Below are 15,646 nucleotides of genomic sequence, written 5' to 3'. Positions count from 1 at the left end.
ACGTTTAGCCCACAATACATTGAAACCCATTGCGAGCGAGCTTGCTGGTACCTCCTATCGACGGACAGTCTTTTGGTTTATTGTTACCCGGCTGCAAGCCTGCCATTTTCTTCCATGCCTCCGGCTCCGTTCTTGGTGACTGCTTGTACGACTGTTCGGAGAAGTTAGGCACTCAAGAGTGGAGTCAGACTAACTGTCCTACTCCACTATTGAGTGCCTAACGCTTCAGGCTACAAGCTAAGGCAGTAAGGCTGCCAGGGCTCCACCTCGTGGTGGGGCAAATGGTTTTGGTAACATGGAACGATTATCGATAATTCCAGCGCTGAAACGTTCTTCCGCTCCGGCGCGGCCAGCACGCATGATCCTTGTCGCCAGCTGTCTTCAGATGGCTAAATTCTTCCCACTCAAGCCACAGCTGCTTGTATAGCCACATATTGTCCGCCCACCCACCTGTTGAGTCTGCCCAAAATCAAGTTGATTACGAATTGTCATGTCGACCACCTCTTCCCCCCAAAGGCACCTGATACTTTGTTTCGATGCTCACCTGAACACCCGCGCCATGCGCTCGCTTATTATCTATGGATATGTCTGACTGGGACTCAGTCAATGACGTCGATTCTCGATTGACACTCCTAGCACGAACTGCCATCCATCGTACCAATCGTCTGCAATTGTAGCAATTGCTGAAAACTGGACTTGGGAAGAAGGCACGCGAGATGCGGCTTCCTCCCGAAACCCCGGTCGAGTGTCAAAGCCAGTCGGGTGGTCCCAGTTTCTCCGTTAGTGGCGCAGCTTCATTGGACCGAAGGGCTTGACGGGCGATGGCACCTGCATACAACGGCCACCCACACTACTCAGCCATGACTCTGCCCTGGGAGTAGGACCGGGCCTGGTGAGGCTGAGTTTTGCGCAAAGCGCTGCCGCCTGCTGGAGCCCTCCCCCCCTACCCCCTCGTCAGCAGCCCTCTCTCTAATTCTCGAATTGCTATCGCATCTGACTGTTTCTCCCATCTTCCCTGTTCTTATCCATTTCCCTTCACAATTTGGGGCCATGACCATTTGAGCACGCGGGGGAGTCCTGACAGTGGTCTCGGGAAGCGCATTTGTTCCATATCGACCATTTGTTCCTCGTGTTCCTTTGGCATTTTGTCATCTGCAAGCCAAGTTAGATCGCGCCAAAAGGCTGTTATTTCCCCTGAGTTTGTGTCGTTTTAATAGTTGGCCAGCGTCGCTTTTTTTCCCGGTCCGCACAAACCTTGTTTCGCACAATTTCGCTCTACTTACTGGATAAGCCCGCACATCGCATCGCATCTGGAATCCATCTCGTTTTTTTGCGTGCCACTTTGTTCGGACTACGCACATTTCATTTCACCACACCCACTTGCCTATCCCATACCGCTGAAAGCTACTTGTTGGAGTTGTGACAAGAACAGTTAGTGTGGTTGATTTCTTGTTGGCGATATTTAGCCGTCATACCGCGCACGTACGAGTCGAGTCATCCATCGGCTGCGTACCTTATTTTTCGTTCGTCCACAACGGTTGGACCGGTTGGTCACAGTCGCACTGTCGCCACTTACAGTCCAGGATCTGCTTTGTATTACACCTTTCTTTGTCCAAGCATCCGACCCGTTGCCTGTTCTCGAGCAGTGTGCGGGGCTTGCTCGTCGTTTTCTGAGGGGCCTTAAACGGCGGCGGGGCTTGGCCAGCTTCCGCTCGCGGCCGCTGGACGCCATGGCCGCTGGCGGGGACCCGGCCGGCGCATCCGACCCGACGCAATCATTCACCGAGAAGACGGAGCCTTTCTCTCAGTCGGAGTTCGATGCGCGCATGGAAAGCATGAGAGTGCAACAGGATGAATCTTTCCGGTCTCAAGATTCCAGCCTAGTACACCTTGACGAGCTGGTAGTACCACCGGACAAGGACATACGGACTCTTGTGCGCCCGCTCAGAGCTCGGTCGGTATCACCCGGAAATTTGGACAATTGCGAATGGCTTGCGCTTCACGCCGAAGTCGCATCACCCGAGGGCATTGACAAACCCCAACACAGGGTCATGGCCGTTACTCAAACGTCCAAGGACATCAAATTTTCCGTCAGGATCCCGGGCAGTAGTCCAGGCTTGTTCGGTGGCCAACAAGGGGATGAAGCATCTGCGCCTACGCTATGGTGCGAACTCTACTACGATCCCAGCAGCGACAATCAGATTCTCCGCAACAAGTCCGATATTCCCATTTCATTAACACGGGTGTCGCAGCTTCCGCCTGCTAGTCCAGGCGTAGAGTACCTTGTCTTGCCCGATGACGTCAAAGCTCTGCATCCAGGCACTTGGAGAATTGGGGTCGAAGATGTTGATGTACTGGACTTTCGGATTCTCGAGAAGAGGCCCGCTACTCGTCGTCTCCCGTCGTTATCGTCGTCCGGGTCATCGCTGAGCGAGATGATCAACTCTTCTGGCAAGCGATCCCTGAACGAGGACGAAGAAACACCGCTTGGGCCAGAAGCGAGGCGTATTCGTAGCAACCCGACATCTCCACAGACCCAGGACGGAGTCATCGAATTTCTCCCACCCAAGGCCGATAAACTCGTGTTCCCGCTTCCCGCTGCTTCAGGCAGACAAGAGCTGATTCCTTTCACCGGCCATCCTTTACTGGACATAGAGGAGGGTGACACAGTCGACATTCCTGGTGGTTGCGAGTTGGATACTTATCGAATAACCAAAATGGATCCCATCGCATCGACAGTACTTTCTAGCGTTTACAGGGGCGTCGTCGACGATCATCCGGATGTCCCTGGGGATTCCGTCATCACAGTGAAAGTACTCAAGACCCGCGCGCCACCGACATCCAACGGACAGGTACGGCCACAAGACAACGAGAAGACCCTGATTCGACAGGCAGACATATGGCAGCGCGAGTTTCAAGCCCATGTACCCCTCCAGCATCCAAAGATCCCCAAGCTATACGGCGGCGACGCGCGATTTCTTTCACTGTACATGGAGCACGTTCCAGCGCCTGATTTACAGCAGAAGGGAAAATGGCGTGGATTGAACAACGATTTCTTTGTCGGTACCCGCGATGATGCCCGGCAGATTTTGATTGACATTGGTCGGGCGCTCCACTATATGCACTCTCGAAACTCTGCCCACAATGATGTCAAGCCAGCAAACATCCTGTACTCGCGAGAACGAGGAGCCGTGCTCATTGACATGGGGCTCTCGACACCAACACGAAGCCCCGACACCCCAGCGGGTACGCCCTACTACGTTCCACCCGAATTTTTGGGTCAGAAGCTTCGTGGCCCTGCTGGCGATGTCTGGGCTCTCGGCGTTACCATGTTGTACGTTCTGAAGAAACTTCCACTGCCCGACTCCCGTGGGAGCGTAAGGCCCAATCAGAGGCCTCTACATTGGCAGATTGCCGACCTCAACAGACCCCAGGGTGCACGCCAAATCCTGCCAGCCCAAGTAGGCAGAGGTCCACCCATGCAACAACAACACCAACAGCCACTGAATGCGGTTGCAAAGATGCAGTGCTGGCTCGGCGAAGTTAACGAGGCGAAGGAGAGGCTGAACACTGACGATACTGTGGAGCTCCTGGTTTCCAAGATGCTGGTTCCCAACCCGGCACAACGTATCACAATGAGAAAGCTCATCACAGACCTATATGCTAAGCAACAACAACGACAGACCGAAGCTGGCTCCAAATGAGGGGATGGACACATGATTGATAATTTAGACGACGTACAGAAATGGCTTTTAACTGTTTTGGCTTAACTTGCATCTGCGGCCCCTGAGGGGTGGTTCATTACTTCCATTTTCTACGCGTTTCTCTTTTCGCATATACCTATTTGCTACAGGCGAGCGATTGTTTCTGCAGGCGACATATATATTCTGGGTTTTTTTGGGCTTCAAAAGCCTTTCTCACACCATCCTTGGCTTCGGGATGGATTGAATTTCAAGATTTTTTGTGCTGTTTTTTTTTTTTTTTTTTTTTTTTTTTTTTTTTTTTTTTTTTTTTTTTTTGCTTTTAATACGCGCATCTTTGTCATCGCATAAGCACACCACACCATACACATCATTCTACTCGTCCCCCCAAACCTGTACGCAGTAAGCATAATAGCACACACCCTTGCATCACTCAACTTGTATGGATTTTGGCAGTCTCCCACCGTTTCTCATTGTGAAGATGGAGGTAAAAGCACTTCTCATTTTGGTGTACACCTGTCCCCTAAAGCTTCGCTATTTACAATGCAAAAACTAAAACCAGTTATTGGCCGTGAAACAAAACGAACTGAAGTCTGTAGAATTAAATTAAAACGTCAACTGCTATGTACGTGTTGCACAGCTCAACACACTTACGCCTCCAAATCGCATTTATCATAACTTTCATGAAGATTGCACCGTCTCCAATTACAAGGCCATGCTGTAAGCAAACAAAACAGCCAAGCCCACCACTGAAGTCAGGACCGGAGTGCTGACGCCAGTTGCGGCAACGCCACCGGTGTTGCTAGGCTGGCTGGGGGTAGTGCTGCTGCCACCGTTGCCGCTGCTGCTGCTGGCGGCGCCGGACTGGACCTGGTAGGCCTTGACGTTGTCGGAGCTCTTGCACTTGTCGCCCGAAAGTTTGGTGGCGTTGGCCCTGAAGGTGATGTCGGCACACTAGAAACGAGCGTGTGTCAGCGAATGTGTCAAGATTTTTTTGTTTTATACATATTGCTACTATCAGAGTCCTCGACGTGGGGAGATGTCAAGAAAAGTGGACTCACGTTGTACAGAGCCGAACCGCTGTCAGTAGTGACAACCTGGATGCTGGCGCGGTCGCCGTCCTTGGGCTTGAAGCCGCTGGGCAGGTCCAGCTTCTCGATGCAGAGGGTGCCGTTGCCCGTCACGTTCCAAAAGGTCTGGCCCGATAGGGAGTAGTTGAAGTTTGAAACGGTCGAGCCGGGGTTGATCTGCACGCCAAGGTTGACAAACAGGTAGGTCCAAGGATGGTGCATGTCGAGGACGAGCGAGCCGCCGTCCAGAGGCCAGTCGGTCACGTTGTTGCCAGTCGCGTTCGAGGGAACGCCGGCGCACGGGTAGGTCCACTGGCTGTAGCTTTCGTTCTCATCCGACAGGGTGTTGGCGCGCCACGATGGGTATTCAAGACCGAAGTGGGCGTTGACGAGGGGAAGGGCCGCCGTGAGGACGGTGAGGAAGGTAAGGATCGCCATTTTATTTTGTCTGCGTGGATGGTGGAGTTGACGGCAGCAGGAGTTCAGATGTGAATTGGCTTGTGTGCTGGAGTTGCGGTCTTCCCAATGCCCTTGAACGCTGTTCGGCTTGAAAACTAGCTTGGTGCAAGAGATTTGATTTGGAGGTGAGCGACAGGGGAGGAAGAAAAAGGTTACGCGAAGTTGGAGGAAAGCAATGTCTATTTAAAAAAAAGCCCAGAAGCTTGGGCATGGGTAATCATCATATCATATGCTACGTGAAAAATCTCTCAGCCAGCTAAGCAACGTGCTGGCCCACATTGGCAGCTTGAGTTACCTTAGCTTTGATTCCCTTTGGGAAGGCATGGGGTCCAGACCGAAGGGAAAAGGAATACTGTGATACTACCTAACCTAACCCGAATCCTTGTCGGTGGCTACGTCCATAACAACATTGTTGGAAAGGTCTGTCCCTGGCTTGTTGTAGCCGGCTTGGCCGCGTTTGCGCAAGTTTTGTTTTTATCTCTATCAACGTACAACTGGCTTGTTGTTTGGCGCCGGACAGCCGAGATTGGTGTGAAGCCGTCCTGAACCTTGCAGATCTATGTTGTGTCGTACCGGGTTGTTGGTGTGGGCTACTGATAGAGCTAGATCTAGGTTTCTGCTTAGGTAGCTTTTTAAGCTGTGGATGAGGCTGGCAGCACCTTAATTTTTAATTGAAGCCGCTTCAAACTGAGCCTCAGCTGCGAGTAATAACTGCTATTCCTTCAGTCGTGGTCAAATTCACGAGCGATACAGCTAGGTTGCTACAAGAAAAAAAAAATAAAGCCATGGAGCAAAGGACAACGAGCAAAAACGGGGACCAAAACAACCCAAATCAAGCATACACTGCACGCTGAACCCTGGTAGATAGGATTAAGCCTTGCTTAGTCGTCCTCCATTGGCCCATACCATTGGTAATTGAGTAACTATCTTAGCGGGTAGCAATGTTTCTTGAACCCTTGGTGCAACATTGCAACTGCAACCAGGAAAATAATGTGCTCAATTAGCCCGCACGTTGGCGAGAAGGAAGCATTACAATCCATGTTAGCTTCCGTTCGTGGCAGGGGAGCCAAGCGCGCCCTGGTAAGCAGCCAATCATGGTCCTGCCCGGCTCATCAAGGTCACCAAAGAGGTATGAGGGGTCGAGTTGAGCTGAAGGTGGGGTAAGAAATCAACAAGGGTAGGTCAGTGCTTGGCGGGAAATTAAGGCGGCGGAAAACTTGCTCAAAAGCTCGCAAGCTTTTGTGGGGAACTTGTTCTAATTAGGTAGGTACGATACGAACCTAGCAACGTGGCGGTGGCTTGCATCGCCTTTTTGGTTATGATTTTTTTTTCTCTTCCTGTCTGTCCTCCAGAACTTCTGTACTGTTCCTACGCACACAACACAGGCCTAAGAAATGGCGTCACTGCTATCCCTTCGGCCACCCATGTGATGTTTTCTATTACACGTACTACCTTCTCGTCCCCTTCTGAAAAGACTCGTCGAGGCCTTGCGAGTACAGGCCCGGAAGGCTGCGGCGAGACTGGAATTGGTAGGACATCAAAGTCGTCATGGTGAGGTACCTTTAGCGGTTCGGCTTGTTACATTCAGAACTCCTTAGGGAAGAGGTTGAGTGACATGGAGTCGAGGCGACAGGTCGAGCATTCCCACCTCCTCGCTGGTTTCGACGAATTCACGCCGCGCAGTTAGCAAGGAGTTGTGCTCGGCGGCGAATATGCTGAGTGCCTCGCGTGCCTTACAATACCATGCCTAATGTAGCAAGGTATGGATGCAAGGGCAGGTAGGCGAGCTATAAGGTACGAAGTAAGATCAAAGCTGCGCGTCACAGGTTTAACGTGGCGACTTTGTTGGTGCAGAGCATGGACAGCTACCTTATAAGTTTGCTGTCGTGCCTTCGATGGCCAAGTTAGGATGAAGCTCAGAAGAAAGTTTTCTTCTCGATGACTGGTTTCTATACGGGTGGCTATTTGGTCACAATGGCAGAGCTCGGCTCGACTAGCTTTGTCTTCGTTGGTTGGTAGCAACCCCGGAAAAGGCACATCACGGTGCAGATCAAATCGAGACCAAAGTGTCTAGTCTAGTGCAAATCGCCCTTCATGGCACACTGTCAACAGCTTGCAAGCTAAAGATATCCGAAGACCTACAAAAGCTAAGATCAGCCGGTTTGCACACAAAATTGCTGACTTATCGTCGTGGGGTCTATTGGTTAATTCTCCTAGGCAAAGCTTTCGCACAGAACATCGATAAGGATGAGCAACGTTACAAGCACGCCACAAATTTACCAATTGATATTGACGATATCATCCGATTTTCGATCTAACGACTTGCTTTGGGTACCCTCGACAACCTTTGGCAAGCTACAACCATTCAATCAACTTTGTGCAAGAGGTCAACTGGATTGATCCCTCAGAGCGTCGAAAAGGTCCACGATGACTCCCAAGTATACTTCTCCCCAGGGCCAGTGATTTGTGCCTCCTTGCGACCCCATTCCGGACTGAGAAAGAAGGCTTGTCAGTATCTTCAGTGAATGAAACAATCTTCTGAATGATCTTCTTAAGACTCACTGATTAATCCCATCGGTGTAATCGTGCGCCTCGATGGCGACGCAAGAGCTCCGGCCCACCGTCTTGACCTCTTCTGTCCCTTGGGTCGACTTGAGTGGGCTGGTGCCGTCGAACCAGTTACACGTGTAGATCTGCATGCCAAGTTGATCGGTCCGTAGCTCGGCCTTGATCCCCGAGAACTCGCTGGCGAGGGTGGCGACCACAGCCCCTACGGGAGCGTCGTCGATCAACCAAAAGCCATTATAACCCTCGCACTGGCCTCCAGCGCCGCAGTTGCCCGGGAAGGCTGGATCATCCCTCGCCCTGCCCAAGAGGATGTCAGGCTCGGACGCAAAGTCGTTGATGCTTCCCGGCGCCGCCGTGAGAATTCGGCCGGTCGGCAGCGCCCCATCATCATTCTCGAGGTACCTGCTCGAGAAAGGGACGTGCAGCGTGTGGTTCCAGACCTTTGGTCCGGTCGGGTCGCGGTACGCGTCTAGGTTGAAGTAGGTGTGCTGCGTCAGCATGAGTGGTGTTTTGGCATCGGGCGCCGTCGCCTCCATGCTGATGTTCCAGGCGCCGCCCTCGACGCTATATTTCACCTGCGCATGGACATCACCCAGCATGCCCTGCGACGAGTTGGATTTGTCGATGATGCCAAAGGTGATGGACGACGCAGTCACGTCCGTCACGTTCCAGAAGCGAAAGGACCAGTTGTTAGTGCCGCTGTGCAGCGTGTTTTCGCCGTCGTTCTTCTCCGTGTTGAACGTCTCGCCGTCGATGCTGTACGTCGCCTTGCCGATCCGGTTCACGTAGCGGCCTGGGATGGCGTTGAGTACGGGGTGGCTCGGGTCAACGGCTGCATTATAGGATATGATTATGGAGTAAGCGCTCTGAAACATCTTCATTGACTTATTGAGCTCTCAGACCTCGCTTACGGTAGTAGGATGCATTGTCATATCCCAGTACGATATCTACAGCCTCGCCGTTCTTGTCTTTCACCCACAGGTTGGTAAGAGTAGCGCCGTAGGGAATGAACTGCCCGAAACTGTCAGCAAGGTCATTGATCGTACCAGCCCGGCATCCCAACATGCCGTTCTTTGTGACTGACTTGCGCCTTGATGCCATCCGACTCGATAGTGTACCGACCATCCTTTCCGGGAGTAGGCACACATTGGCCAGCAACGAGGGAGACAGCGCTGGCCAAAGAGGAAAGGATCATCAATGAGTTCCACATTGTTGACTTTTAGCCACTGGAAGCGAATACAAGAATGGACTGCCAGCTGCTGATCTCAGTCCGGAGAAGAAGAAAAGAAGAAGAAAAAAAATATTAGCAGACGTGCGTAAATGGTCCTAAACTTACGAGGTGGGCCAGTATAAACAAGAGAGAGAGGCAAGCGGCAATTCGCCGTCATTAATATAGCCACACATGTCGCTATTTCTCATCACGGTTGCTCATTGCTGACCATCCTTACCGTCCGTCTGGCAACAATGCCGAGTGGCACATTCCCCTTCCACCCTGACCCAGATTTGTAAGAGTTCGGTTTCTGTAAGTATTCCCTATATGGCAACGGATTCTGGCCTTCAAACCTGTTTGCGGAGGCAGATTCCCGTCGCGGGGGTCGACTGGCTAGGACCCTTTAGATTAGTCTGCATATCAGCCTGATTTTGATGGTACCGAGCTTCAAACCCCTCCCCACTGCCCAGACAGCTCGGTTACAAATCCCACCATGGGAACTCTGCAGGTACAGTTGATTGACAGATTTTATAGCAGCATTTAATCGGGTATCTGTGGGGTAGTTTGTCTTGTTTTCTGGGCAAAGTGTCTAGCTTGGATCAAATGACTTACTGATGTGTACTGTGAAAAAGGAAGAACTTGAGGTCGATCTTGCCAAATAGAGCTGTGGATGATCGAGGCCCGTCTTGGCTTCTCACTACTATTCTATACTACGCAACTCGAAACAGGTTTTCTTGAGCATGCTTGATCCAAATAACACATAAGAGGGCAATGAAATAATCCACATCAGGTGTGTCTTGGTCAATCAATATGACGGTATCAGTAAGCAACCGAAAGTACAAGTCTGACCACCATCTGCATCCACGACCGAAGCCGTCCGTTCCAGGACAGACTATATACACTAGAACATAATGGCTGCGCACGGAAGCCTCCGGACAGCAACTGCCATCAAGGGCTTTGCATCTTCAGTACTGAGTGCTCGCTCGCATCCTTCTGTAGTCCTCATACATGATTTTTTCATATCCTAGTGGCCTGTCTTTGGTCACGCAGGAAGCAAAGCAATCAACAACTGCGTCGGGATTTGGGCTGACAAAGTAAGGGATAGAGTAGCGAGATGGGGTCAAATCTCCTTGGTCAGTTTTCGTGCCTTGTGGCTCTGTGATCTCAGAGTAGTCTGGGGGGTTACCGACACGATGCAGGGTGGACTTGAAATAGCCTGAACGGAATAAACATAGTCAGTCAGCGATTACGCCTCGCCCAACTTGAAGTCAAGCATCAATACGCCGCAAGGGAGCAATTATCCAAAGAGCGTCCTACCATTCGTCCACCGCATCAAGGCATCACCGACGTTGACCACGACAGCGCCATCCACCGGCGATGCATCCACAAAGCGGCCCGACGAACCCGGATCCTCGACTTGGAGCCCGCCCGCCCCATCCTGGAATAACAGCGTAATGGTGCCCCAGTCGGAATGCGCCGGCATCCGCGCCAGCTCCCCGCGACGGAGGGACGCCCCGGACACGGGAGGGTAGTGCAGCAGGCGCAGCTGGTTGTTCAAGGAACCCGCGTGCGAGGCCATGAGGTGCGCCTCTTCGGATGGCGACAGCTGCATCCCCGAGGCCATGGCGTGGATCACCTCTAGAGACAGCGCGGCACACTCTTTGTAGAAGCGGACCATGAACGCACGGAAACCGGAAAGCTCCGAGAGCACGTCGGCCTCGGCCGGCCACACGTTTGGCTGCTCTATGAGCTCTTCACTGCCGATCTAAAAGCTCTCCTTGACGTCCGGGACAGTGCGGATGTCGGTGGTAGCTGTTGCCGGGTCGCTGGGGTCGGCCAGATCTTCTTGCTGGGAGACCTTCTCCAGACCGGGCCATGAGTAGCCCCTGTGAACGAGAAAACCTTTTTGAGGGCGGAGATTTGATGCCGCACAGTCAATATGTAGTCATTCGTGTAAAGCAAAGTTTGTCATAAAAAAAAAAGGTTACGGCAGTTATGAGAAAAGTATAGAGAAACAAGACATCCCGTACCAGGGGGATGCGGTACAAGCATTTTCTTCTCCATAGGAAGATCAAAGAACTTCTTGGACCATGTAAACGCCTCGGTCAAGAGGCTATGTTCGATCCCGTGGTTGACGAGATAGACGAAGCCGACATGGCGGCAGGCATTAGATATGTCGCTGGCAATCCGATTGCGCTCCTGGGGTTTACCGCCCACCCAAGAACCAAAGTCGACGATGGGGATCTTTCCCGAGGACATTATCGCACAGGCCATTCAATGGGAAAAGTCAAGGACGAGTCAGCGATTTTGGGGGGTTTCCTATGAAACGGTGGCGTAAAATCCGTGCACGATCCGACAATATGGATACGGTATACCCATTTATTTTTTTCTTATTTACTCGCATACTGCCCGCTGTAGGTATAGTATGTACACTTACCTGGAAGCGAGCTTATTCAGCAGCCATTAACCCCGCATGACGGCGGTACTGTAGTATGAGGCATGCCACGACTTGCTCTGCTAAGTGTCACAACGCAGCTGAGGTTTGTCGCGGTAGGGAATAGATAGATTATTGGGGTTCGGGGGGTGTTTGTTGCCTAACGCTAGTAATGTACCTGAACGGATTGCAACGACGACAAATCCACAACTTCTGCAACTCATCATCATGGATTGTCCGTGCCAAAAAAAGCAACCCAGCAAGCCCAGTCAGAGGCTCAAGCTTCTGCCATGGTCAGGGAGACCCCTACAATATTACCAGGGACGGATGATACCCCAACGGCGGGAAAGCCCGGCTGATCATAAAACGGTTCTCAACGGACGCTTGTGGTTTACAGTCGTTGACCTGAAAGACCCTGGCTTTTCTTTTCTTCTTGCTTTTTTTTTTTTTGGCTTTTTATGCTTCGGACTTGGTCGCGATTTGCAAAAATAGGAAATTCCGATGGCCATAGGGGTTCATCCCCCGTGATATCAAAAGGGCTATAATAATAGCTCAGACTGGCGCAGTGAACCGAATGGGAGAAATTTACGGAATTTACCGACAAAAGCTGTACCAATCAATTATTGAAATTCCATGCTTTTGTGGCAGGGAATATGGGCAGTGAACAGCTTTCGAGCTGATCCTTTGGCAGATTGTTTTCTGCTACCGAAGCCAAGCTGGACACGAAGAAGCAAAACATAAGTCATCGACATTTGCAATGACAAGAGAGTGTCTGAATACCCCAAGGGTGTTTGATTGATAGGGTTAGGGCCGGGCTGGTTAACCTTTGTACAGACCATTGCTTATCTGTGCAAGCGGGATTCAATGCCCAATATCAAAGAATGGCGTCCCAAGTATCCCTGCATGGGGCCTGGAACGGATCAAAATACTGAATGCAGCATGATTCAAACTTTTTTCAACCGGTTTAAAAACTACTTGGTATGCCGGTTTGACCAAGACAGTGCGTATATCTTGTTCTGAGAGAAGATTGTGGGTTGCATGACAGGAGGAAAACTGTGATCTCTTACTATTATTCAGTGACAATAGCATCTTTGTGCGCCACGAGTGATAGCAGAAATCAACATTGTTTGGATTGGGGGGTCTCATAGAGCGACAGTAGAGGATGAGCCCTTGTTGGAATTCTGATATGTTGCCACGTACCCAGGATATCTGAGGCCTTGACGTAAGAATAACACCACGTCGAACCTAAGCTTTATGAAAGGTGACGAACGGAGTGCTTCTCCATCTGGCTATGTCCGATGTCTGTGAGTTCCGGTTACTTCTGTCCACGGTTTATTTTTCGAGAGCCGGCAAGGTATAATGGCCTTTTGCATGTGCCCGCCGAGCTTCACGACAGATAGGGTACGGTCCAGACCCGAGCAGCGTTTGGGAACAAGAGCATGATGCAAGATGTGAAGGCTTCTCGAACAGGCTTGGGACGAAACACAATCAGCGAAATGAGAGCGCAGGCAATCCCTGGAAATGGCGGCAGAAGTGCCTAAATGGTAAATGGTAGAACAACAGAGCCACGGGTTGGTGCTGGCAGTTCGTTCTATAGGTGCACCAATCGGCTTGAGCTGATTGATGTGACAGGCTGACAAATATGGTACTTATGTCAAGCGGATGGGAACGAGGCTGAGAAGAGAGAGAGAGAGAGAGGGTTGTGGGTGGGTGGGTATACTAGGTTAGGCTTGCAAAAAGGTCCTGCAGGGGCGCTCTCTCTCTCTCTCTCTTGCTCTCTCTTTTAGGGAAAGAATGGAGAGAGAGAGCCAAAAAAAAAAAAAAAAAAAAAAAAAAAAAAAAAAAAAAAAAAAAAAAAAAAAAAAAAAAAAAAAAAAAAAAAGGAAAAGAAAAAAAAAAGCGAAGAATAAGGAGAGAGGAGTCATTGCAGGAATTTCGAGCAAAAAAAAAGTTTGCCAATAACTTGCATACTGATAAGCAACGCTTGCTCGTGGTGTTTACACATGCAGCCGCTGGGCTTGAGCCAGCAGCACATGGAAATGGCAGGTTCTTGTTTGGAGCTCTGCGCTCTGCATCGACGTTTGAATCGTCCGTCAATTTAAGACCTACTGACTCGTCGCATGGGTTTTGGCACTTCGGCAATTATTTGGACTTTCTTCCCAACTTAACTCTCGTCTTTTTATTCGATAAAAATGATTTAAAACTTGAGTGAGTGAACCGCTGCCAGAAGATAGCATTTCATCTGAGCCTGCGTTCAGTAGGGGTGAGTTTGTTACGGCAATCAAATGGTACGATAGGCGGAAAGCGCCCGCTCGTGACGTACATACAGGCGGATGTGCAGTCTTCGGAGAACCAATCATGCATGTCGGGTTATTTTTCTCGGGACTCCCAGACCAAACGTTATGGGTTATGAGCAAGGGAGCTACGCCATCTTGTGGCCCGTGCTCAATCTTCTAGAACCAAAGGCGAGTTTTCGGTGCAGAGGTCACCCCTGAGGATAGCAGGAGCCGTGACGTCTGCGATGTGGCAGATTCACCCTTTGTGGAGAGAAAGAGGGACAGCACGGGAGCCCCGCCAGCTATTGACTGACGGACGCATTGACTTGATCAAATGGGATTTCAATGGTAGGTTAGGTACTTTTTGAGCAAAATCTCATTTTCGAACTAAGACCTATCACGACTACTCACAAATTAAAACCAAGCCACACTGCATTGTCGAATTTCATCATACTCATTATGAGGCAGCACTTCAATGGTCAAAAAATTTCCGGTCACGGGGCTTGATCTCCAGCTGCAAAAAAGTCCCTTCGGCAATGCATTGAACCATAGAACGGGCGAACCTCTACCAAGACGAGTAAAGCGTGGCAGGGGCAGATTGCCCTACTCACAGTACTGATGGCTGGTACCTGCTACACCGGCTGCAGGAGTGCATCTTTCACTGTGCGCATGTACCCTTGAGATTTTCCCCTGTCGCAGATTTTGCACTAGGATTGTTGCCCACCTCCCAGGTTTTAGCGTAGCGCCCCACGTTTTTGGACAGCCAAACAACCGTCCACCGCCAGATGCTGCCGTCTGTCGGTCCGTCTGACTGATTGCTGTCCTGCACCATGCTTAGCACAGGCACGCCTGTTTTGCATCAATGCGACGTTGTGAAGGCAGGGAACGACGACCCTGAATTTTTTTTTTTTCCCCTTCATTTCTTCCCGTCTTCAACTCGTAGTCAAGGAATCCTGGTGGTTAAAGACCACTAAGCGACAAAAGGATGGGCAAACCAGCAAAAGCTACATGAATCAAAAACCAAGCAAGGCAGAAAAAATAGAAATGATACTATCTTTACACGCCGGCATCCGGTCAAGTGGGTTTCATTTCGGTGGCTTTAACCCCGCTCTGCTCAAGCAAGGGACCTCCTTCCCGACTCGAGCACAGGGCACCACTAGAGCCATGCTCGGCTGGTTCGCTGTGTATTGGCTTGCGCTAGGCTAGGAAGGAGCTTCCCGATTCTGTGTGGCCCATCCATTTGCTCGGGTGGCCAGCTCCATCCTTCCCGCAACTTTCCCAAGCCAGACAAACTCCTCCCTTACCTCGTTCAACTAAGGTTACCTTTAGGTATCCTACCTACCTACCTGTTTGTCTCATGCGAAAAGATTCAGAATATCGAGAACCGACATTGTATTAAGCCTAAGTGGCTTCAAGAGGAATCTAGACTTGTAAGATGGCTGTCTCCTCAATTGAAGAATATTTCTAGACCAAAGACATCATGTCTCGTTATGTTGAACCCAACCTCACAAATGTGTCAAGTGTCCTAGTCCCCTAATCCACCAACCTAGTTTTCCCGCGGCGGCCCAACAATCTCGAACATCCAACGCAACCGACCAAGCAATCATCCTTGATTGTCACATTTGCGATATCACCTCCTGGTTACTTGATTTTTACGGGCTCACACGATATGTCCATCCGTTGATTCACGCCAACGACACCCCGCGGAAGCTTACCGATAGCCAGTTACCACGAGCTCAGCCACCTTCATCCAGGCTTCTGTGTCTACTCCCCCGACGATTCTACCGCCGCCCAAACCTGCCCCTAGTCGAATTCCGGGTGTACAATCATTACGCCACGTTTTTCTTGCCGCGAGTTGTGCAAGGGCAAACGGTCCACGAAAAAAAGAACATACATCACTGCATAACGCTCGTTTGCCCAGACGGGAG

The 15,646-nt window shown here is 50.8% G+C and overlaps 4 protein-coding genes across 4 annotated transcripts; 1 reads left to right on the top strand and 3 right to left on the bottom strand.

Annotated features, from left to right (window-relative positions):
- Window positions 1-1,730: 1,730 nt before the first annotated feature.
- Window positions 1,731-3,704, top strand: PgNI_07181 (uncharacterized protein; the record flags this gene model as incomplete). The annotated part of the gene is made up of 1 exon (XM_031127197.1): window positions 1,731-3,704. The coding sequence occupies one exon, from the start codon at window positions 1,731-1,733 to the stop codon at window positions 3,702-3,704; it is 1,974 nt and encodes a 657-aa protein (XP_030981413.1).
- A 263-nt stretch (window positions 3,705-3,967) lies between these two features.
- Window positions 3,968-5,865, bottom strand: PgNI_07180 (uncharacterized protein). Its single transcript, XM_031127196.1, has 2 exons — window positions 4,763-5,865; window positions 3,968-4,655 (listed from the first exon to the last, which is right to left on the bottom strand). Exons 1-2 carry the CDS (start codon window positions 5,207-5,209, stop codon window positions 4,407-4,409), a joined length of 696 nt encoding a protein of 231 aa, XP_030981414.1. The 5' UTR covers window positions 5,210-5,865; the 3' UTR covers window positions 3,968-4,406.
- Window positions 5,866-6,578: 713 nt separating this feature from the next.
- On the bottom strand, window positions 6,579-9,295 carry PgNI_07179 (uncharacterized protein). The gene is made up of 4 exons (XM_031127195.1): window positions 8,883-9,295; window positions 8,710-8,809; window positions 7,793-8,630; window positions 6,579-7,722 (listed from the first exon to the last, which is right to left on the bottom strand). The coding sequence occupies exons 1-4, from the start codon at window positions 9,006-9,008 to the stop codon at window positions 7,635-7,637; spliced, it is 1,152 nt and encodes a 383-aa protein (XP_030980783.1). The 5' UTR covers window positions 9,009-9,295; the 3' UTR covers window positions 6,579-7,634.
- A 544-nt stretch (window positions 9,296-9,839) lies between these two features.
- PgNI_07178 (uncharacterized protein) lies at window positions 9,840-11,267 on the bottom strand (the record flags this gene model as incomplete). Its single annotated transcript, XM_031127194.1, is given in 4 exon segments — window positions 9,840-10,224; window positions 10,326-10,773; window positions 10,792-10,910; window positions 11,039-11,267. The coding sequence occupies 4 exon segments, from the start codon at window positions 11,265-11,267 to the stop codon at window positions 9,974-9,976; spliced, it is 1,047 nt and encodes a 348-aa protein (XP_030980782.1). The 3' UTR covers window positions 9,840-9,973.
- Window positions 11,268-15,646: the final 4,379 nt, after the last annotated feature.

This window comes from Pyricularia grisea (genome assembly GCF_004355905.1).
Source record: "Pyricularia grisea strain NI907 chromosome Unknown Pyricularia_grisea_NI907_Scaffold_4, whole genome shotgun sequence".
Classification (NCBI taxonomy): domain Eukaryota; kingdom Fungi; phylum Ascomycota; class Sordariomycetes; order Magnaporthales; family Pyriculariaceae; genus Pyricularia; species Pyricularia grisea.
The sequence above is the reverse complement of the archived record's forward strand: the minus strand, read 5'-3'. Positions and strand labels throughout refer to the sequence as shown.

What these genes read in the sequence shown, in the direction of transcription:
- PgNI_07180 (XM_031127196.1), bottom strand. Translation starts at nt 5,209, where the DNA reads ATGGCGATCCTTACCTTCCTCACCGTCCTCACGGCGGCCCTTCCCCTC. An exon ending in GCGGTTCGGCTCTGTACAAC is followed by an intron (nt 4,656 to 4,762) that starts GTGAGTCCACTT and finishes GCTCGTTTCTAG; the next exon opens with TGTGCCGACATCACCTTCAG.
- PgNI_07179 (XM_031127195.1), bottom strand. Translation starts at nt 9,008, where the DNA reads ATGTGGAACTCATTGATGATCCTTTCCTCTTTGGCCAGCGCTGTCTCC. An exon ending in CGGATGGCATCAAGGCGCAA is followed by an intron (nt 8,810 to 8,882) that starts GTCAGTCACAAA and finishes AGTTTCGGGCAG; the next exon opens with TTCATTCCCTACGGCGCTAC. An exon ending in TGACAATGCATCCTACTACC is followed by an intron (nt 8,631 to 8,709) that starts GTAAGCGAGGTC and finishes CCTATAATGCAG; the next exon opens with CCGTTGACCCGAGCCACCCC.